This window comes from Vipera berus (assembly GCF_964194415.1).
Source record: "Vipera berus genome assembly, chromosome: 1".
NCBI lineage: Eukaryota > Metazoa > Chordata > Lepidosauria > Squamata > Viperidae > Vipera > Vipera berus.
In genome coordinates this window covers 14,894,973-14,918,525 of record NC_138202.1, presented here as the reverse complement: position 1 = coordinate 14,918,525, position 23,553 = coordinate 14,894,973, and the positions used below count along the sequence as shown (strand labels likewise).

Below are 23,553 nucleotides of genomic sequence, written 5' to 3'. Positions count from 1 at the left end.
TTCTGCTGGCTTTCATTCCTTTTTTTGCTTCCAAGAGTGCAGAGTAGGGTCAAAAGAGTCAAGATGGTAGCTGCAGCACGGTAATCAAAGCCCTGCACCATTTTTATGCATTAAAAAATTATGGAGCTTTGATCCTGTCAAAGCTGCCATCCTGATATTTTTTATGCCTACTTATGTTCATGTGCACACATCTAGCAATGGTAACTTGGTTTGCCAACTGAAATGCTCCAGAAGAAGGAACACATTGTAGGATGTTAATAAAACAATTCCTTGTATGTGCCAAAACAGGAATATTTACTAGAATACACTGAAATGGACGATATGAATTTATACAGGTTTTTTTTCTAAGCAAGTTGCTTCTAGAATTCATGGAGGACATTCGGATTTCCTTCCTTCCTTCCTTCCTTCCTTCCTTCCTTCCTTCCTTCCTTCCTTCCTTCCTTCCTTCCTTCCCTCTCTCCCTCCCCCGCTCCCACCTTCCTTCTCTCCCTCCCTTCTTTCCTTCCCTCCCTCCCTCCCTTCCCTCCCTCCCCGGTTCCCCCTTCCTTCCCTCCCCCCTTCCTTCCTTCCTTCCCTCCCTCCATCCCCCGCTCCCCCTTCCTTCCCTCCCTCCTCCCTCCCTTCTTTCCTTTCCTCCCTCCATCCCCGCTCCTCCCTCTCTCCCTCCCTCCCTCCCTCCCTCCCTCCCTCCCTTCCTTCCTTCCCTCCATCCCTCCCTCCCTTCTCCAGTCATAATGATTCTGAAGAGAAAAAAAAGGGAGGTGAGATTAACACAACCCAGTAAAAGCAATGCTCCTCAACTTCCAGCAGCTTCATCTTCCGGAGCTCCGCAGAGAACCATGGAGCCCAACGGGATCTGCGCCGGGTCAGGGGTCGCAAGGGTACAACACAGTTGAGTACCTCGGTGGCCGCCCTTTCCCAGGCATCCACCAAGGCATTGACTGGGCTGTGAGTGAGGGCGATGGGTATAGACCCAAGCGCCATCTGGAACCTTTCTGGGTCCATTAGGCGCCTGGGGTGGAACCACCTGGTCGGTTCCGCAGCCCAGCGGTGGAGGGTGGCATAACGGAAGACCAGCTGCAGGAGGTGATGATCGGACCATGACAGGGGAACAATAGTTGGTGAACCCCCTCCCAAATCATCCAGCCACTGTCCAGACAGGAACACCAGGTCGAGAGTGTGACCCCCCACATGAGTTGGGCCCTGAATTACTTGGGTCAGGTCCATGGCCGTCATGGAAGCCATGAACTCCCGAGCTAACTCAGACGACCCTCCCAGGGAAGGCAGGTTGAAGTCACCCAGAACTATAAGCCTGGGGAACTCCACCGCCAACCCTGAGAGGGTGTCGAGCAGCTCGGGCAGGGCTGTTGCCACACAGCTAGGCGCCAGGTATGTGAGCAACAAGCCCATCTGAGCCCGGGGGCCACATCTCAGGAGGAGGGACTCACTCCCGCCCATCTGGACAATGGTGGTCTCCCGCGGACATAAAATGTCCCGGATAACCACCGCCACCCCTCCACCCCTACCCTGAGCCCGTTGCCGGTGTAGCACACAGAAACCTGGGGGGCATAACTCGGTCAGAGGAACCCCTCCCTCCGAACCCAACCAAGTTTCCGTGATGCATGCCAGATCCGCGCATTCCTCCTCGATCAAGTCATGAACGAGGGGAGCCTTGTTAACAACAGATCTGGCATTAAGATAGACCAGCCTAAGCTCAGGGACCTGATCACCCTCATCCCCAGGCAAAAGGGTGCTAACCGGAGGGTCGGAGCGCGCCACTGCTCGAAGACGGCGGGGGCGCAATCCCAGATGTTGATGCGGCCCTCCGTGCAACCACCTGCTGCCATTCCCTATCGTCGTGGGGATTTGAAACCCCACCCCAGCATACACAGAACCAGCAGCCTCCACTCCCAACCCCATCCCGCCGGAACCCCTAACAGGCCCAGACTGAGTGCCGGTTAATAATTCCCTCCCCACCCTACTATTCCTCCCCCTCCCTAACCCTTTAAAATAACCTGCTAAAAATATATCAGGGGCCTCTTAATGCATCTCCACCCGAGGCCCCTGTTTAAGCCCAACCACCTCTCGGGGTCCCAACAATTGGGCCCATCATTAAGGGGAATGCAGGAAAAGGCAGCAGGTCGTACCCAGGAGGGAGGAACCCCCCTGAGGGCATACAAATCGGCTCCAGAATAACGCAGGCGAGCCATATGATAATAAAAGTGTCCACATAGGGTAAATATTAACAATGGGTAGTCCGATGATGTAGAATAATATCCAGATGACAATGATATTAGGTCCAGTAAATATACCTCAGTCCACTAATCCAGCTCAGCTCTAACCTGAGATGGTAATCAGAAAAAGAAACCCCAACAGTCCTCTCACTACGGCTGAGGAGTCCAACCTGGGGTGGACAGAGTAAGGAATCCCTGGGCAAGCCTACCCCAACTGGTCTCCCACACCAGTGGGGCGGTCGATGACCAATCCAAGACCGCCCTCCCACCACGGTCAAGTCCCAGGTCCAATCCGGACTATCAATAGGGATGTCTTAACTCCAACCGGGCATTGAAACGCAGCCATGGCCGATCTTCGGGCCATAGTAGTACCTGCCAACCAGCACAAGGAAGTGGGTCAGACTGTTGATAATTTAAGCTACAAAGCCATGTTACTTGAAAATGTGTTACGGGAAGTGTATCCTGTTTGAAGGCTCCTGTTCTTTTTAAAATAATCTTTATTTAATTTTATTTACATATAGTGAAAAGAATATAAAATCAAAATAATTATCTAGGAACTTGGATGGAGTAATAGACAATCATTACATCTTTGTTGCAAATAATTACTGTATTTAATAATGTAATGATTAATGTAATAATTTAAAACCTACTAGATGAAAGTTATCTTTTGCATTCCTGTAATATTGCCATTTTTTATTGTTCAACTTTTTTATTGGAATAATTTTTCAACCAATTTGACGTTCTATGAAAATAATCCAATCCCTTCTGATTTCTCAAAGATTTCCAGCTCTGTAAAAACCATCAACTTTGTAAGCTCTAAGGAGCCATTTAGGTTTTTTAAAAAATATTTAAGGCCAGTTTTGAATCTAATATAGTAGCTTCATTTCTGCTTTTTCCTGTTTCAATTTTAAGAATCATTCTAAAACAACAGCTTTATAAGACAACCACCTACAATAATACATGGTTATTTTAGCAAACCAAGGGTTTTTATAACCATCTCTCCAGCTGATGAATTGGTTTTTATTGAATTGGATGGAATTCCCTGTTTGATAACTGCAATTAAATATATGATTTCATTTAAAATTTGACTGGATATCTGTTTGTTTTTAATCCAAAATTACAGTTTTGAGGAACTGCATGCCACTCAGAGCTAACTGATTGAAGCAGCTTCTAAGACCTGTATATAAATTAGTATAAATTTTACTCAAGGTTCCCGACACAAATGGGGCCTTACATAGCTGCCCCCAAATCCTTCCCAGCATGGCCCTCAGATTTTCCCACCCATTTGCGTTTTTCCCCAGAAAGCAATGGCGTTCCATACCTTGGCCATGAGAACAGGGAGTGAAGACAACTCCTACAAATACCGTCAAGTAGAACACGTTCATTGTCGTTTTTTCCCCCAGCCTGGAAGCCTTGTGTGGAGTATAATAATGTGTTCCTTGCCTGGGCACCTTTCTTACTGCTACTTTAGAAGGAGAGGATGATTTATTTTCCTTGCAACTTGGAGTATGGACTTGGAACCAGAGGGCACTTGATAATGACTCCTCATTAGGGCTTTATGAAACTGATACCAAGCTGCCGTGCTTTGATATGAGAAAAATGTATTACCAGTTAGATCAATGGAAAGGCATATGACACCCTGGGGGTGGCAGACCAACCAGAGTGGCTTAAACATTAGGAGACAAATGAGAAAAAGCAACGGGAGTGTCAGAGATAAAAATATGCTGATTGAGCCATCAAGGATAATTTTTTATTTGGAGAAAGGTCGGGAGGAAGGAGGGACAGTATATTAAGGCTTCCCATGCAAAATCAAATCAGATCTTCCCTGAGTATATGCAGAGGGCATTTCCTTAATATCAAGAGGAGAAATGATAAAATTCTTGGAACTTTAATGGTGATGATGATGTTGTTGGAAGGGACACTGGAGGTCATATAGTCCAACCCCCTGCTCAGGCAGGAAACCCTATACCATGTCAGACAAATGGCTGTCCAGTGTCTTCTTAAAAACTTCCAGTGTTGGAGCATTCACCACTTCTGGAGGCAGGTTGTTCCACTGGTTAGTTGTTCTAACTGTCAGGAAGTTTCTCCTTAGTTCTAGGTTGCTTCTCTCCTTGATTAGTTTCCATCCGTTGCTTCTTGTCCTGCTTTCAGGTGCTTTGGAGAATAGCTTGACTCCCTCTTCTTTGTGGCAGCCCCTGAGATATTGGAACACTGCTATCATGTCCCCCCTTGTCAGTGCTTTTTTTGTAAAAGAAAAAGGTGCCGGAACTCACACATGTCATACAACCCACCTTGCCTACCCTACAAGGTTCCATCCAAAAAAGGTGCTGGAACTCCGTTCTGTGGATGCTCCGACACTGGAAGTTTTTAAGAAGAGACTAGACAGCCATTTGTCTGAAATGGTATAGGGTTTCCTGCCTTAGCAGCGGATTGGACTAGATGACCTCCAAGCTCCCTTCCAACTTCTTCTTCTTCTTCTTCTTCTTCTTCTTCTTCTTCTTCTTCTTCTTCTTCTTCTTCTTCTTCTTCTTCTTCTTCTTCTTCTTCTTCTTCTTCTTCTTCTTCATATTATTATTATTATTATTATTATTATTATTATTATTATTATTATTATTATTATTATTATTATTATTATTATTATTATTATTATTATTAACCAGTGGAACAGCTTACCCCCAGAAATCATGGGCGCTCCATGATTTTTAAGAAGAGATTTTCAAAAAGAGGCTAGACTGTCACTTGTCTGAAATACTGCAGTATAGGTTCTCCTGCTTGAGCAGGGGGCTGAACTAGAAGGCCTCCGTGGTCCCTTCCAGATTCTAGTCTAGTCTAGTCTAGTCTAGTCTTGTTAGGCATATGGTGATAGCCTACATAGTTGGGTTGAAAATATATAAACCATGATGATGTGACTTTAAGATGTTAATTGGCCAATGGGTGTGTAAGTGTTCTCATGGCCATAAGAGGGAGCTAACAAGTCTAGTCTAGTCTCCATCCAATATGATGCCTTGCTGATCCAGAAGTAAGGTCATTGGAACTGGTTTTGGGTCTGGGCAAACTGACAACTAGTTTGGTGTAGTTCTTTAAATTCGAACATATTTATGCTATTCCAAGCAACATGAGCCAGATTACAGCATATCCTAAACCAATGTTTCTCAGGCTCAGCCATTTTAAGATGTACGGATTTCAATTCCTAGAATTCCACAGCCAGCAAGGTTACCCATTGGAGATGAGTTTTATCTAAGAGCAATTCCATTTGATGGAACGATTAAGGGATCAGACTAGAAATAGGGAGATGGTGAGTTTTAGTCCCACCTTAGGTACAAAGCAACTGTGTGACCTTGGACCAATCATTTTCTCGCCGCCCTAAGAAGGAAATAATAGCGAAGCACTTCTGAAAAACCTTGCCAAGAATGCTTTCCCTGCCAAGAAAACTTTGCCAAAGATAGTGCTGTGTGCCTAAGGATAATAAGGTAGTTGTCAGCACTGCTAACATCGGATGTTCTTGCTTTGACAACAGATGGAAATGTAGCCATTTTTTCTCTATCCTTTTAGAGTTTGTTGATGCTGGGAGGGGGAATGTGGATGACAGTCCAGCTAGCAATAACAATAATAACTCAGCCGTGGGAACCCAAGGTTATCAGGTCCAGAGTTGATAGAGATTTGGCAGGCTGGAGAGCTGGGGAGAAAGCCCGCGCTTCAAGTTAATTGGGGAATGTGATTTATGACTGTTAATTGGAGGAGGGAATTGTGCTTTGCTACTTTGTGCCCAGGGGAGAATAATTCAGTTTTTGGCTTCAACTATGTAGTGCCGATACTTTGTTTCTTGAATAAAAGATTCTTTAAGGAAAACAAAGCCTTCAAGTTCTTTTGAAGAGATTTATCTGTCGGAACTTTGACTTATGACAACAGAGCCCAAAATTTATGTCGCTATGTGACAAATTTGTTGAATGAATTTTGCCCCATTTTACAACCTTTCTTGCCACATTTGTTAAGTGAATCACTGCAGTGGATAAGTTAGTAACATGGTTGTTAAGTGAATCTGGCTTCCCCTTTTGCTTCTCAGCAGATCACAAAAGGTGATCACATGACCCTGGGACACTGCAACTGTAATAAATATGAGTCACTTGCCAAGCAGCTGAATTTTGATCACGTGATCATGGGGATGCTGCAACGCTCCTAAGTATGAAAAATGGTCCTATCACTTTTTTCAGTGCCATTATAACTTTGAATGGTCACTAAATGAACTGTTGTAAGTCAAGGACAACCTGTAGCCCACATCAACAGATCACATTACCATATTCCTTTCTTCCGTTCAATCATGTCTAGTCAGTCTCTGAGTATTAGACATGATTGAACGGAAGGAATATGGTAACGTGATCTGTTGTTGTGGGTTATTATCATCACCCACCCACCCCGGAATTTTTGATCCCGGAATTTTGTCTATGGAGATTCTCAGTCATCCAGGTCACGGTTGTCCCAAAGGTGCTTTTTCACGAGGCAACTGGACTTTCTTTTTTCTCTTTGAACACATTTCGCTTCTCATCCAAGAAGCTTCTTCAGCTCTGACTGGATGGTGGAGAATGGAAGGATTTAAACTCCTTGCAGACAGCAGGTCATTTGCATTTCTTTAGAGACGTTGATGCCACCTGGAGGCTTATCTGTGTTGTCAGGGTCTCCTGAGTGCTGCAAATGGCTGTGGAGCCTTCCTGGAACTGTTGAAAGGATTGTGTTGTAGACTGAAGATAAGATGATGTCATACTCCTCTCCTCTGTTGAGAGGGCTGTTCAGTTTTGACATAGATGGCCTCTTTGACCCCTCTTTAAAACCAGCGGTCCTCTCTCTCCAAAGTTGTGGACTTTGCTGTCTTCGAAAGAGTGGCCTTTGCCTTTTAAATGTAGATGGACTGCTGACTCTTGTCCTGATGGGTTTGTTCTATGTTGTGCCATACGTTTATGAAGTGTTTTTTGGAATTTCCTGTACCCCACCGCTACTGGACCTGGTCAGCCCATCTTCTATTGTCACCTAATGGCCCTAACTGGGTTTCAGAAAGAGCTCAGGATTATCCCCAAGGCACTAATATGTGGCCCAGCAGACTTTTATTATTGTTGGACTGAGGTAGTGACAACGTTCCTGGATCAGACGGCATCTATGTGGATATTCTGTGCTCTGCACCCAAGCCTCATTAGACCTCCTAGCTTATAGAAGATGTCTGGAGAGGGTGAAATTGGAAGAGAACCTTGTGGGAGCTTTTGGTTGTGTTCCCTCTTGGCAACTGACTCATATCTATGACGGTTGCAGTGTCCCAGGGTCATGTGATCACCTTTTATGACCTGACAAGCAAAATCCATGGGGAAGCCACATTTACTTAACAACCATGTTACTAATTAACAATTGCAGCCATTCCCTTAACAACTGTGGCAAGAAAGGTTGTAAACAGGGCAAAGCCTACTTAACAAATGTCTCACTTAGCATCAGAACTTTTGGGCTCAATTATGGTTGTAAGTTGAGGACTACCCGTTGTAAACTGTCCAGAGTTTTGGCATTAAGATGGGTGACCATACAGATATTTTAGGTACATTAGTTTCTTTCTACATTTAAAAGAGCCTGGAAAACAAAGACATCTGAAAATATAAAACTGAACCTGAAAAACAGGACATTCATAATCAGGAAATGAAAGAACGCAAAAGCCCAGTTCCTCATTGCAGTGAAAATGTGAAGGAAATATAATTTGCTTGAACGCTTGCAGTTCTGAAATTCTGAAAGGTAGCAAGAAAATCCAATGAATGGAGAAGATGAGCAGGAGAAAGTCCTCTATTTTCCTTCATTGGGCATTCTCCCCCCCCCTTTCCTCCCCAACATTTTAGACCTCAAACTTCCTCAGTTCCATTCCAACTTCCCCTTTATCTCTCAGGCTCCAGCCCTTAGTCCTCTCAATCTGTTCCAGCGTCACCTTCTCAGTCCCAAACAGAAACAGCCATTATTCTTCAGAACTGTCCCTACTTCTGTTTTTAGTTTCTTTCATCTGATACCTCCCACTGAAGCAAATCCAATTTACTATCTTTCTCCTCGCCTCTTAAAAAACAAAATGCAGTAGTCAGGAGCATTATAGGTCAAAGGATGCAATTAGTTAATTAATTACTTGTATGTAGGCAGGATTGGGCATGGTCAGTGACACACTGACATCATTAGATTGGAAAAGAATGAGTTTTGTTGTGCATTTAGGCCTCTTAACTTTGCCACGCTTTTGTGCAAAAATGTAAATAAATAGAGCCAGTTTAGTTCTAATGGTTAAGGCACCAAGCTAGAATCCAGAAGACTGTGAGTTCTAGTCCGGCCTTAGGCATGTAAACCAGCTGGGTGGCCTTGGGCTAGTTACTCTCTCTCTCAGCCCAACTGACCACACAGGGTTGTTGTTGTGAGGAACATAGGAAGAAGACGTATTATATGGGTTTGATGCCTTGAGTTATTTATAAAAATAATAACTGTGGGCTATATAAAAAAATCTACCCCCCTTCCCCCCGCCATACAACATATTAAAGTTTTAAACATTAGCAGTTTTGCTACACAATCTCAGGAGCACAAGTTCAGATTGTTCTGGGCACCACCAATACGGGAATTGGGTTGTGGCAGAGGCATTAAAAATCAAGATGGTGGCTTTGATCATATGGTTGCAGCAGCCATCTTGAATTTCTCTGTCACACACACAAGACGGTTAGACATATTGCTTTCTCTTATTTTTATTTTCCCCACTTCAAAATTGTCTGGTTGTGAGGGCTTAAGTCACGGCTCCAAATTAATGTCTGAACAAATAGATCAGATGCAGGAGGGCTTCTAACTTTGTTATAAATGGTCCATAAATGCCTGCACATCTGTACAGTATGCACAAAGCAAACTTCGATGCATTTATTGACTAAATTATAGGCTACAAAACAACTGATAGCGTTTCAAATTTAAAACAATAAACACAAAGCAAGTCTGCAACAAACATTTTACTCCATTCAAGGAGCAAAATCACTCCTCTAAATTCCCCCAAACCTTTCATAATCTATTCATCCCACTCCAGGCCAGTGGAAAAGTAATTTAGTTTATATCCTTCTTTGAAGTTTTATCAGCTCACATGTCATGGAGCTAAAGGCCATGTTTTCCATGCCCTGCTAACAGGTGAAATCAACTGTGTTCCCATTAGTTTGATCTTGAAGATCTACTTCACTGAAAGCACTGGATCTTTTCTGCCAAGGGGGCACATTCCAATTTTGACTATATGCAGCAAAATGCACTTTGCTAAAGGTTAGGAAGTCTGTGTGTCACGTTAAGGAGTAAAACCAGCAGAAAGTGAAATTCGGCTCAAGGATCAGGTGCCTCTGTATATGTGTGGAATTAGCCCATTTAAAGAACATAGAATTTGCTTAGTAAAAATAAATTCAAACCCCAGTAAAATGGTAAATTAACGCATGGCTCCAAATTAATGTCTGAACAAATAGATCAGATGCAGGAAAACCCCTTCAAAGCTTGTAAGTGAAATCCCATCCCCACAGGAACTGCGTTTAAGAAAAATAGTTCAGACATGGATCTTAATCCCCTGACGTTTTGCCCAGTGCCCAAATAGATCTCAGGAGAAAATATTTATCTTTTGCAGTGGAACAGGAAAGTCTTGCTCTAAATTTGGAACTTCAACTTCTAACCCAGTGTCTTAATTCTTTGTGATAGGGAGAAATCCAATAAGCATTATTGCAATGCACTCTACATGGGGTACCTCTGAAGAGATTCAGAAGCTTCAACTGGTGCAGACCAGAGCAGTACAGGCAGTAAAGGGTGTTGCTTATTTGGCACACACATAACCCCACTATCAGTGCACTGCACTGGTTGCCAATGTGCTGGTTGTCACCTTTAAAGCCCTTCATAGTTTGGGATGGTGCTACTTGAGGGGCAATCTCTCCCCCGTTGTTTCTATCTGTTTATTTCTGCAATCACTGGATCAGTGGAATTAAGGAGAAATTTCCTGACAAGACAATTAGTCAATGGAACAGCTTGCCTGTTGCGAGTGCTCCAGCGCTGGTGGTTTTCAAGGAAAGATTTGATAACCATTTGTCCAGCATGGATTAAGGACTCTGCCTAGGACAAGGGGTTGGACTAGAAGACCTCCACAGTCCCTTCCAAACCTATGACTCTTACGATTCACCGGAGACAGAAGTGGGCTTCATTTGTCTTGGTGCTTTGTAAGTTGTGCAAGGCTAGCCCATAGGGTGAGAAAGAGCTTTTTTAAGGGCAGCTAATAAAAATACCAACTAGTTTTCATGGGAATAGGATGGGGTTTTTTCCCCCCTGCAAAACATTTCCATCAACATAATTCAGTCCTTAACAATGGCTTTGGAGTCCCCTTTCCACCAAGCAGAGAAAAAGAAAACAATAAATTAATGACTGACGCATGAAGGTTTCATCCGCACGGTCTCCTTCCAGCACTCTTATGGAAACCGCAGAGAACAAATGACACTGAAATGGCCAATAAAAGAGTGGGAGGCCAGCTGAGAGAAGTCCTGCTTCAGCTGAGGCTCTTCAGCTTGCTCAGACTGTCAGCGTACTGGAAATCAGCGCTGTTCTCATAATCGTACATGTCCAGCGCCACCTCGCAGCTCTCCCGGACTACCCGCTCTTCATCCTTGGCAAACGCCTCCAGGGTGGTCAGGCAGGACTCCTTAGCGATGGAGCCCAAAGCCTCGGCACACTCGTGGCGCACCATGGGGTTCTCTGCCATGTCCTCCAAGGATGCCGTCAACTGTGGAATGCTGGCCTCCTGCTGCATCTGGCCCAGCACATAGGCAATCTCATGGCGGAAGAGGGCACTGCCACACTGGAGGCCTGGGGAAAGAGAGGAGTCACCTGGATTAAAAGGGGAGAAGAGAACCGGCCTGGTAGCATGAAGAGCCTTGGTAGAGCAGTGGGCTAATGCCTCCTTAAGTAACACCAGCTGCCTGCAATTAGTACAGGTTTGCGTCCCACCAGGCTCAAGGTTGACTCAGCCTTCCATCCTTCCGAGGTAGGTAAAATGAGGATGCAGATTGTTGGGGGCAATAAGCTGACTTTGTAATGCCGCTTGGGGGGGGTGCGAAAGCCCTAATAAGCAGGCATATACATAGAATGAAGGCTATTGCTAAGCACATTGGTTTGTGCTTAGATTGTAAGCCGCCCTGAGTCTTCGGAGAAGGGCGGGATATAAATGGGATTAAAAAAAAATGTGGTGGAATCTGACAATGGAATGCAGAAGCGGAGGGGCTGTTTCCCACGGAGGCAGATCAGCACCAAGTTCCATCTGGGAGTTATATGCAGTGTGTGCTTTGCTTCTTCAGCCCGGCAAGATTAACGTCAGGCCCAAGGAAGCAAGAATGCTTAATTGCTCAGAGTAGTTTCTTTATTGCTTTATTAATTTTAATATTATTTTAATCACTGTATTAATTATTTTAATATTAACAATAAATACGCTTGTCCACAGGAATCTTGCCAGACTAAAACCTCCTTTGGGTAGTCGACTTCGTTTAGTGACTGTTCGAAGTTAGAACGGCACTTTAAAAAAAAAAGTGACTTATGACCATTTTTCACATGTAGGATCATTGCAGCATCTCCGTGGTCAAAATCTGGACACTTGGCAACCAGCTCATATTTATGACGATTACAGTGTCCCGGGGTGACTTTTTGGGACCTTCTGATAAGCCAAGTCAATGGGGGAAGCCAGATTCACTTTACAACTGGGTTACTAACTTAACAACCGCAGTAATGTGCTTACCAAATGTGGCAAGGAAGGTCATGAAATGGGGCAAAACTCATTTAACAATCGTGTCACTTAGCAATAGTAATTTCAGGCTCCATTGTGGTCGTACGTTGAGGACTGCCTGTATCAGATAAGTACCGTGATGGAAGTTTTGGCCACGATCCCTTCTGGGCTTCTTTCTGCAAACCGAGAACTTGATGTTGATCTGCCTCTCAGCTCCCTGGGAAAAAGCCCCTCCCCCCTGCATCCCAGCATCAAGATTCCCCCACAATGGCTCAGGATTGATTGGCTGCTCTGATGGCAGCGACTCAGGGATACAGGAAAAGAAAAACTTTCAAGTGTTTATTTAGAGGCAGGTCCCTGGGTGCATATAACCAGTGACTTGTCGTGGGAAATGTTCTTTCTTTGAAGGGAGAGGTGCTTCCTCACTCAGAAATCAAATCCGCCTCTCCAACTGGGCAGAGGAAGGATCCCCACAGCTTCCATTTCATTACCTGGGGTTGGATCCTCTCAGCTGGAGATAACAAGGACTGAACCCCAAGCCCACTAAATATAAACATCCTCTGCCAATGAATGATGGTACATTGTTAGTTTTTAATTCCAAAGGTCGCAGAGGTATAAATATGTATCTAAGGAGGGAATGAAGTTATGGGGTTATTCTATCTGTAGAAAGGCTGAGCGCCAAAGAATTGAAGCCTTCGAACTATGGTGCTGGAGAAGACTCCTGCGAGTCCCTAAGAATGCAAGGCGATCAAACCGGTCAGTCCTACAGGAGATCAACCCTGACTGCTCTAGAAGGCCAGATCCAGAAGTTGAAATACTTTGGCCACCTAATGAGAAGGAAGGACTCACTGGAGAAGAGTGTAATGCTGGGAAAGATGGAGGGCAAGAGAAGAAGGGAACGACAGAGAACAAGGTGGCTGGATGGAGTCACTGAAGCAGTAGGCGTGAGCTTAAATGGACTCCAGAAGATGGTAGAGAAGGCCTGGAGGAACATTGTCCATGGGGTCGCAATGGGTCGGATACGACTTCGCAGCTAACAACAAAGGAGGAAGTAAATACTACACATACAACTCTCTTTGACGATTTCTCAAATCTCCCTTAGAAGGGTGATGGGCCAATTGCACTGAGCTTGAAAACCCGTGTCTGAGCCATGAATGGCGAACTGAGGACGTCTTGGAGTATGTCCAGGTTTAGTCACGGAATCATAGTCTCTTCCAAGACTATGGGTTCCCAGGGGTTGTAGGGAGCCAAGTCCGCTGAGTGGAAATACCCCCAAGGGGCTGCAGATAGGGTCAAGATGGGTTTTTGAGGATGTTGGACAGAAGTGAAATTCCAAATTCACATATGTACTTCCAAATAGCTAAGCCTCCGCATGTTTACTCAGAATTAGGACCTGCTGAGTTCAGGGAGGTCTTACTCCAGATAACAACAGAAAAGACCACTGGGCTGTCTAAAATAACTGCTACATAGAACAAAGCTTCTTCAGAGTTGTACCTTGTCCCCGGCTACAAAAGGGTAAAAAAAATAAAAATTCATTTGACCAGACATGCTTCAATCTACACAGCAAATGTGCTTCAAGGGAGGCTGCATTTAACTGCAAAAATTCCTGAAATTGGTCATAATTTGCAAATTACATGTACTGCTTGTACATCAAACTGTAACAAATTTTTAGTAGCATTAATTTCTTGTTCATTATTTGTATTTCAAATAAAATAGGTGAGGGGGAGAGAATAAAAATGGTTTGCCTGCCGTTGTTAGCACATCCTTAGACCATTTCCCCTCTTATGATTTAAAGTGTCTTCCTAACGTCACCCAGCCATCCTTGGAAAGATATAAAACCCACCCTCAGTACGGTCATTTTGATACATTGGTTCATTCTCTGGAAGTTGCTCTTAGGCCCTAAGAAAGTGGTTTTCAAACTTTTTCCTTCATTAGCCAAAACCATTTACCAGAAAGTCCTTTTTACCCAACATACATAAAACACTTTAAGGCAGTGGTTCTCAACCTGTGGTTTGTGGACCCTGGGGGCCACAATGTCATCACAGGGGGGTCTGCAAAGGCTTGACAAAATGTTATGGTTTAAATCTTGGTGGTCTGTGGCCATGGTCCGTGGCAACAAAAGGGGAGATTTAAAGGGGGACTATGGTGAAGAAATAAGGGATGCGGTGGCTCAGTGGGTTAGGACGCTGAGCTTGTCAATCAGATGGTCGGCAGTTTGGCAGGTCGAATCCTGAGTGCCGCGTAGCAGAGTGAGCGCCTGTTACTCGTCCCAGCTTCTGCCAACCTAGCAGTTTGAAAGCACGTAAAAATGCAAGTAGAAAAATAGGGACCACTCCGGTGGGAAGGTAACAGTGTTCCGTGCGCCTTTGGCGTCTAGTCATGCCGGCCACATGACCACGGAGAGGTCCTCGGACAAACGCTGGCTCTTCGGCTTTGAAACAGAGATGAGCACCGGCCCCTAGATTTGGAAATGACTAGCACACATGTGCGGGGGAACCTTTACCTTTACCTTATGGTGAAGAAAAGGTTGAGAACCACTGCTTTAAGGAAATATTCCTGCTGAGATTGAGTCGTGGGTTCATGTGTCATCACCCTAAGAAAAAGCCAGTTTTATTTAGGTAATTTACACAGGTTTGGGAAGCACTACCCTAAGACCTGCACATGAGATACATAAAGAATCTCCAACTTAAGTAACAATTTCACAAATGGCCCAGTATAATTGGAGGTATTCAGCATTTGATTCACATGATGCATATTGGAAAATCGATTCTACACTCCACCCCTTTATATGAAAATCACAGCCCAGGAAAATTTTCTGCCCCAGATTCTCGACCCAGGCTTAGAAAGTCAGCTGCTTACCATCAGCAAGTGCCAGGACAGCAGTTTCTCCTCCCATGTTCCGTAACGCAAACATAGCTTGATAGCGCTCAAAGAGTGATCGTGACTCATCCAGCAAGGTAAGCCTCAACTTCCCCACATCCTTCTCCTCAGCCGGAGGTGCTGGATCCACAGAGCAGTAAGGGTTAATGGCAGAGTTTGTCTCGTGCTCCTGAAACCATTCCAGCCTCTTCACAGCCAGCTGACACGTCTCTGCTACCTGCACAGGAGAGGAAATAGACAGGTAAAGCTAGTTTCTGCCGTGGTTCAAAAGTCTTCATGGAAAGACAAGGGCTAGGATGCCAATGGTAAAGTTGCAAGCTGGTTGCCAATGCTTTCAAATTAATGAAAAAGATCTCCAGTGGGAGGTAATGGCGTTACAACTTTCCCCTAAATGTAGGGATTAAAAAGTATTAATAAATGATATACCTAAAAATTACACAGGAAGATGTTCCAGAATAAGTTATGTTTTTAAAAAATACAATTCACTTTCTCATGCTTCTAACAGATTTGGGAATGCCACAGATAGTTAAGGGGGAGGGGAAAGGAAAGATCACAGAACAAGTCAATCCAAAGTTCTCACTTAAGGCTGAAATAATGAAGACTCAGGTCCCTCGAGATATTTCTGAGAAAACTGGAAGAAAATAAAAAAGGAGGACAACCAGCAGCAAGGTGGATGGACTCAAGTTACCATGATGGATGGGAGATCTGAAGAGCCAGGTTGGGGACACATAATCCTGCAAGAGGAGGTTATTATGAGTCAACTCCAACATAATCAGTTAAAAACAATTCTGTTTCAAATGTTCATAATTCTACTTTGGGACCTTATTCAATTCAGCAACTTTGACAAAGTTATAGGGGTGGTGCGATGGCTCAGTGGTTAAGAAGCTGGGCTTGTCGGCTGGAAAGCCAACAGACCAGATTTGAGAGTTGCACGACAGGGTGAACTTCTATCCTAGCCCTAGTGCACAATCACTTAAATATGAGCCAGCAGTGTGCTGCAGCTGCCAAAAAAGCCAACACAGTGCTAGGCTGCATTAACAGAGGGATAGAATCAAGATCACGTGAAGTGTTAATACCACTTTACAATGCCTTGGTAAGGCCACACTTGGAATACTGCATCCAGTTTTGGTCGTCACGATGTAAAAAAGATGTTGAGACTCTAGAACAGACATGTCAAACACAAGGCCCGGGGGCCAGATCCGGCCCGCGAAGTGGTTTCATGCAGCCCGCAAAGGCATCCTCGAAACAGTGAGGGAACGGTCCCCACTGCCTTGGCCCTGGCCCAGAGACCCTCCTTCTGCCAGAGACCCTCAGATCTGTCCCACTCCTGCCCAGGCCCCCATAGGCACCCTTGATGTGAATGATGTAGAGCTGGCCACGCCCACCCAGTAGGCCATACGCACTTTAGCCACGCCCACCCAGGCCACACCCACCCGGCCCCTCGAGGGCAACCGCAATGCTGATGCGGCCCTCAATGAAATTGAGTTTGACACCCCTGATCTAGAAAGAGTACAGAGAAGAGCAACAATGATGATTAGGAGACAGGAGGCTAAAACATATAAGGAATGGTTGCTGGAATTGGGTATGTCTAGTTTAATGACGAGAAGGATGAGGGGGGACATGATAACAGTGTTCCAATATCTCAGGGGCTGCCACGAAGGAGTCAAGCTATTTTCCAAAGGACCTGAGGTCAGGACAAGAGTAGATAAATAGGTATCACTTTGGTGGGGAATAGCACCATCTGATGTCATGCTGGCCACATGACCACAGAAATGTCTTCAGACAGCACTGGCTCAATGGCTCTTGAAATGGAGATGAACACAGCCTCCTATAGTCAGCAACAACTAGCAGAGTAAAATATACAGGGACTCCTTTTAGGAGTTATTGATTATCCCCATTCCCATATTCACCTCAACAACAGGATCTTCAGAATATTGTTTCAAGATATCAAGTACTTTTGGATTGCCAATAGCACCCAAAGCTTCACCTATGTAAAACAAAACAAAGTAGGAGAATGAACACAGGTCAGTGATGCAAAAATCCTTTAACATGTACCATCAGTACAAAGATAACAACAGCAACAATAACGACAATCTCTTTAATCCTTCAATCAACTGTTACTCAAAAGTTGCTAAATTGAAAAAAGCAACATATAATCAGAATAATTATAGATTTTTCAAACCAATGACAGCGTAATGTAAAGGTACAATCCACCATTGGTCACTGAAACAAATTTAACTATTGAAGGAAAGGAACACAATGCATATGTGTGGGGAAAAAAATTCTAGTAGTAGAACATAAAGGTTACACCCATACTATGCCAATAGGAATTAACGTGTGCCTTTTCTTCCTAAAAAGAGTGTTATATAAAACTAAAATATCGTATTTAAAACCTTGCCCATCAATACTAAAAATATTAGTCAAACAACAGGTATTTAAAAGTATTTTGATCTTAAGGCAATGTAACAACTATTCAAATGGTTGTATTTTGAGTTCCCACAGAAAACTGGGTAACATGGGGACACGCCATGCTTATTTGAGAATGAACCATGATTGGATGCTCCCTAGAGATAGTTCTAATGGCAGGCCTCTTAAAATTGACCTTTGCTGCCAGTAGGTCACCATGAAAAGGAGCAAACATCAATGCTCTAGGGCAGGGGTGTCAAAGTCACAATGTCATGTGACGTGTCACAATGCATCCTGACTTTTTTCCCATTGCTGGCAATGGGGTGGGTGCAGTCTTGGCATGACACATCTGGCCCGTGGGCCGGCAGTTTGGCACCCCTGCTCTAGGGTAGGGGTTTCCAACCTTGGCAACATTAAGTCTTGTGGACTTCAACTCCCAGAATTCCTCAGCCAGCATTGGGTTGAAGTCTACAAGTCTTAAAATTGCCACGATTGGAGACCCCTGCTCCAGGGCAGCGTTTCTCAACACTTACAAGTTGCCAAGGCTGAGAAACACTGCTGATGATAGTTTTAACTATGTTCACTTTTGAAAACTGAAATGGTCATCAGGGACAAGGACAAAAAATAAGCCAGTGAAGATAACTCAAGATTCACAGTCATAATTTGTTAGGAGGGTCTTAGAACCGTCTGAAATGTCTCATTTCAGTGGACACCATTCTTGACAAATAATTGCTTTTGTAAGATTTTGTTTGTTACATTTGTTCTGAAGTGATTCAGGCTTTGGGACCAAATGCTGAGAAGAAACCCAAATTTGCATGGGATTTCCTTCACTGGCTTCATGCAGACCAGCCTTCCTAACCAGGTGCCATCCTGAAGATCAAGTCACATAATCAACTTTAACCTAGCCAGCAAATAGTTCACTGGTTCTCACCTGCTTCATGTCGCACCATGGGTTCCTGGCATGTGTTCTGGAGCACATCAATGAGGACTGGAATGGCCCTCTCATCCTGCATCTGGCCAAGGCAGTATGCCAGCTCATGCTTCAGGAGAGCAGAGTCATCTTCAAAGGCTCGACTGATCCACTCAATGGCAGCTGGACCCCCCAAATTACGTAAGGTGAAAAGTGAGCGGAAGCGTGCCTTCAACGGTTGTTTGGGGTTCACCAGAATCTGGCCAATCAACTCAACTTCTTTCTCTGTCACCATTATTCACTGCTTTGCTGGTCTGAAGAGACAGAGGGGCTGACTTTAAAAATCTGGAGGACCTAAACAGAGGGGGGAAAAAATGAAAATGTCTGAACAAATGTCATCTTGGATGCAAATTTGATCTTGCTTATATTTTAGAATGGAAAGTAACAACACTGCCGTTTTTTAAAAAAAATCATATACGGCTCAATAAAGTAAATTATTAACATAAGAAATCCACTACATATCAGGGCAATGTGCATATAAAAGGTAAAGGTAAAGGTTCCCCCGCACATGCGTGCTAGTCGTTTCCGACTCTAGGGGCCGGTGCTCATCTCCGTTTCAAAGCCGAAGAGCCAGCGCTTGTCCGAGGACATCTCCGTGGTCATGTGGCCGGCATGACTAGACGCCAAAGGCGCACGGAACGCTGTTACCTTCCCACCGTAGTGGTGGGAATCATATACGGCTCAATAAAGTAAATTATTAACATAAGAAATCCACTACATATCAGGGCAATGTGCATATGTACATGATCAATCTGGAGCAACAACTGTATACAGATGCTTAATATAGAAAAATACATGCAAATTAGCACAAACCCATTTTCCTCATGCTCTGTGTCAATCTTTCTTATCTTCTCCCAATAACAAATTAAAAATACAGATATTACATGCATATTCATACATGCCGCTTAATCTTTTCTCTTGGAACTAAGAAATTTGCCCTCCAACTTCTCAGCAGTGCCATGTTGTAGCTGAGAAACCCCCCCAAAAAAATTTGCAGCCAATGTCAGACTGTATGATACAATAAAGGGAATCATTAATGTACTCAGTGCCAAAATGAGTATATTTGAGAAAAATGGAGTGAACAAATGCATGTCGTAAATAAATGGTGAAAAACAAAGAGGAAACAGATGAATTTGTGTACCTCGGTAGAATATTCACCAAAGATGGGGAAAATGGATGGAGACCTTTTAAGACACGTGAATGCTGATAGGGAAGTCATGGGTAGCGTGTTCCAGGCAGGGGTAGGCAACCTCGGCTCTTTTATGACTCATGGACTTCAACTCCCAGAATTCCTGAGTCAGCATAGCTGACTCAGGAATTCTGGGAGCTGAAGTCCATGAGTCATAAAAGAACCGAGGTTGCCTACCCCTGGTTCCAGGCAATGAATGTCGGAAGAAAAAACAAAAGCCGTTAAGAGTGTGCTTGTGGCCAATTCGGTATATGAACGCGAGAACTGAGTAGGCCAGATGAAACAATATAAGAGCCGGATGTAAAAATATCCAATTAAATAGGCACTAAATGAATGTAAGCTGAATACAGATAGGAGTGAGCTGCAGGAAAGAATTGCGAGATGGTCTGGTCAACCAAATGCAGTGTAAAATTGGGTAGAGGGGCAGGGGAAAACTGAGAAAGCTGAAGTTGGATAAATTGTAGAAAGAAGATTCAAGAACGGGTAATATTCGGTTCCTCCATTAGTCCCTCAGTAAAAGAGGCTCACCTGCCCCCTCCCGTTCTATTTCCATAGCAACACCGAACCGCAAGAATTCCCCTTTACCCCACTCACCGAACCCCCCACACGCGTTCTCCAGCAGCGCATGCGCACTCACCTCTGAGGGCGGGCTAAGGAACGGACGGAACCAAACGCAAACAGGAAGAGGAGACGCATTAAAAAGCTGCTTCTTTCCTCCGTCCTGTATAGACTCTCGTTCTTGTTATAAATATCCCGGAGGAAAAAAGGATGAAAGGTGTTTTTTTTTTCAAAAGCAGCTGCTTCAAATGAAATACCGTATTCTTTTTTTTTATTCCCCGTCCCCGAAATCAACGAGTCCGATGTGAGTAGAGCAAATAGAGTAGCATGCGCATTGGCCCCCAAAAAGAAAAAGAAAAAGATGATTCCTCTACCAGTTCATAGGCTGATCGAAGGATAGACTTAAAGCAGGGGTAGGCAACCTTGGCTCTTTTATGACTCGTGGACTTCAACTCCCAGAATTCCTGAGCCAGCCATGCTGAGGGGAAAGGAAGAGGTTTCCAAGCTGAGCCATGCTGGCTCAGGAATTCTGGGAGTTGAAGTCCACGAGTCATAAAAGAGCCAAGGTTGCCTACCCCTGACTTAATAATAAACCTTTATTGTCAAAGTACAACATGTGTACATTGAGATTAGCTGAGCCTCCCCCTGTGCTCTCTCCCCCCAACACACAGTGACAACAAACCCTCCATCCCACCACTCTATGTGAACCAACTACACCACACACCGGCCTCCCAAGTCAATTCTGCATAAGATTATGTCCCATTTAAAAGCCTAACAGCCCACGGATAAAAGCTATTTTTCAGCCTGTTGGTACGGCTGGCTATATTCCTATATCTCCTACCGGATGGTAGGAGAGTAAAGAGATACCGTCCAGGGTGTGAGTCATCCCTGAGAATCTTCCTCACTCTTCCAAGGCAACGAGTGGGGTTGACTTGACCATGCTGGGGAATTTTGGGAGTTGATGTCCACAAGTCTTTTGCCTAGATCCGACAGCCCTGATTTATATGGTTGCTAGGAGTGTAGCCTCCACAAAAGGGAGCAAATGTCAAGGCCCCATGGCAGTGTTTCTCAGCTTTGTCAACTTTAAAATGGGCCTCCCTGATATAGATTTCTTCGTGACAATCTGTCCCCAGCCTGGTCTTTCAGATCTTCCAACGGCACCTCTATCACCATTGTAAGATAAGATAACCTTTATTGTCTTTTTACTGTGGGCACAACGGCACACATCAAAAATGAAATTTAGCTGCCCGCTCTCAAAGTGAAACACACATGACACACACCTAACTATACTATATGCAACATATATATAGACCCACACTCCTACATTACCTAACAAATAAATATTAAATACTGTCCATCCTGAATATATAACGGAAGGAGGAAGCTTGAGAGTTCACAAGGTTAATGCTGAGTAACTGAGTCCATCTTCCCCACTGCTGGTTGTCCTCTTCTTCTTCCTTGCACCTTTCCAGCATTAGAGCCCTCTGCAGGTGTTGAGACTTTGGCACAATGTGTCTGAAGTAAGATAATTTGAGCTTGGTTGCTTTGCTTTCTTGGCCATCCATGCATGGTAGTCTCAGGAGTTCTGAGTTCAAAGGCATCGGTGCTCTTCCTATCTTGCTTCTTTTACTTCTATACAGTGTCCCAGGAACTACTATAGTTTGCATGATTCTGATTTTGTAGATATAGACACAGTACAGCATTTGATCATCTTTTCCAAGAATATCACAATACTGCTTGTAAAAACATAACTGTCTTGGACAAAGTTGGCCTGCTGATTCTCTGACACTCAAGGATACTACTAATACAGTATGGAAACCTGGAGGGTAGAGGAACTATGTAACCAGTTTCATCCCTTTTGAAAGTAGGGATGTTGCTGATTACTCTGTGGAATTTAAATAATCTACCAGGAGTTGAATCGACAGCCCTTGCACTATAAACGATTATCCCAAATGTGCTTTTCCAAAAGGTAATAGAATTTTCATGTTTCCCACCCCCTTGAAAACGTTTTTCTTTTCATCCAAGAAGCTTCTTCAGTGAAGAGGTTCTTCACTGAAGTTCAGTTCTTCTTCACTGGAGAAACTTCTTGGATGAGAAGCAAAAACATTTTCTAGGGAAAAAACCCCAAGAAAGTCCAATTGGCTTTTGGAAAATGACCTTTGGAACAACTATGACCTCGATGATTGAGAATCTCCATAGTTATAAATGATTATCTACAGCACTTTAGCTATAGAACAGGGGTGTCAAAGTTGCAACATCACATGATGTGTCACAACATATCGTGACTTTTTTTGCCATTGCCGGCCATGGGGTGGGCGCGGTTTCATTATGATGCATCCGGCCCGTGGGACGGCAGTTTGACACCCCTGCTATAGAAGGTCATGGCACTCAGTGAAGGGATATAGGTGTGGGAAGTCAGCTCCCCATAGAAGGAAATATTAAAAGGGCAAAATATATTAGCCTAAAGGATTTTAAAAGCAGAAACCAACCCTGCCCCCAAGTCTCTCTGTCCCAAGCAGAAACCAAGTCTGCAGAATTGCAGATGTGATAATCTTGTCAGACTGGAATCAGGAAACTGGGATTAGGAAGAAAGATCCCTAGAATCAACACCAAAAATCTAAGAGTCATCAGCCACAGTCCCAGGGAAGCAGGATATGACCTTTGGGACATAATAGGATTAACCCACCACCATCAGAATACCAGAAAGGCACACTCAGACTCAGGTCAAAGCCACAGGAACAACTCCAAACAAAAGGCAAGCCGTTTCACTGATTAATTGTTCTCATTGTTAAAAAAAATCTCCTTAGTTCTGGGTTGGTTCTCTCCTTGATTAGTTTCCATCCTTTCCCATCCATTTGTGGGAAGTCAACCCCCCCCCCCAGAAGGAAATATTAAAAGGGCAGAAAAATATATTTCCTAAAAGGATCTTAAAGAGGCAGAAAAGCATGCCCAGTTTTCTTAATAGCCCCAATTCTCCCTCCCACAAGCAGAAACCAGCTCTGTAGAAATGCAGATAAGGTTAGAGGCCCCCAGCTAGAAGATTAAGAAGACAAAGACACCTAAAATCTACATACCCCACCCAAACTGTAAGACAGGACATAATAGGATTAACCCACAGATGCCAAAGGGACACAGGACAAAATACATGACACAGGAAATACAAAGCCTCAAACAGGAACAGGAAACAACCTCAAGAGCCCCAGAGGGTATAAAAACCCACTCCCTACATGTGCACACTCTTTTCTTCCAGAGCCATCTTCCTGTCTGGCTCCGCTCTTCAATAAACTGCAACCTTCTTTCTAAAGCAGTCGCCATGTTGTTTATTCCCAGCTTGGACTGAACCATGATGAAGATTTTTCCTTCAACATAGGTAATCCCTGATTTATGTCCATAATTGAGCTCAGAATTACATTGTAAAAAGCAATGTTGGTTATGCTTCTGTGGGAATAGTTGTTCTTTGTAACTTCCAGTCTCTTAAGGAATGATGTCTGCAGGGTATTACATGTAGAGAGGGTGGGGTTCACTTAAACAATTAGTATGTTAGGAGATT

At 44.0% G+C, this 23,553-nt stretch overlaps 1 protein-coding gene and 1 long non-coding RNA gene across 6 annotated transcripts; one reads left to right on the top strand and one right to left on the bottom strand.

Moving 5' to 3' along the window:
* Positions 1-6,123: 6,123 nt before the first annotated feature.
* DOHH (deoxyhypusine hydroxylase) lies at positions 6,124-20,063 on the bottom strand. Of its 4 annotated transcripts, none has more exons than XR_014024454.1 (5): positions 18,218-18,697; positions 16,791-16,867; positions 14,860-15,097; positions 10,658-11,090; positions 6,124-7,990 (listed from the first exon to the last, which is right to left on the bottom strand). XR_014024454.1 is itself a non-coding variant. In XM_081312549.1 (5 exons), the coding sequence occupies exons 2-5, from the start codon at positions 18,489-18,491 to the stop codon at positions 10,774-10,776; spliced, it is 906 nt and encodes a 301-aa protein (XP_081168675.1). In that variant the 5' UTR covers positions 18,492-18,550; positions 20,040-20,063; the 3' UTR covers positions 8,681-10,773. The 4 variants fall into 4 exon arrangements, 3 of the variants coding, with proteins under 3 accessions (XP_081168675.1, XP_081168676.1, XP_081168674.1); XM_081312549.1 differs by lacking the exon at positions 6,124-7,990 and adding an exon at positions 20,040-20,063 and having other exon boundaries at positions 8,681-11,090; positions 18,218-18,550; XM_081312550.1 differs by lacking the exon at positions 6,124-7,990 and adding an exon at positions 19,398-19,460 and having other exon boundaries at positions 8,681-11,090; positions 18,218-18,550.
* LOC308659133 lies at positions 12,064-18,359 on the top strand. Of its 2 annotated transcripts, none has more exons than XR_014024455.1 (3): positions 12,064-13,051; positions 16,802-16,904; positions 18,056-18,359. It is a non-coding gene; the product is annotated as an uncharacterized lncRNA (long non-coding RNA). The 2 variants fall into 2 exon arrangements; XR_014024456.1 differs by lacking the exon at positions 12,064-13,051 and adding an exon at positions 14,910-14,957.
* Positions 20,064-23,553: the final 3,490 nt, after the last annotated feature.

Coding starts and splice junctions, on each gene's coding strand:
- DOHH (XM_081312549.1), bottom strand. CDS start 18,491: ATGGTGACAGAGAAAGAAGTTGAGTTGATTGGCCAGATTCTGGTGAAC. Junction 16,868..18,217: donor CATGGTGCGACATGAAGCAG/GTGAGAACCAGT, acceptor TGTTTTACATAG/GTGAAGCTTTGGGTGCTATT. Junction 15,098..16,790: donor CTGAAGATCCTGTTGTTGAG/GTGAATATGGGA, acceptor TCTCCTGTGCAG/GTAGCAGAGACGTGTCAGCT.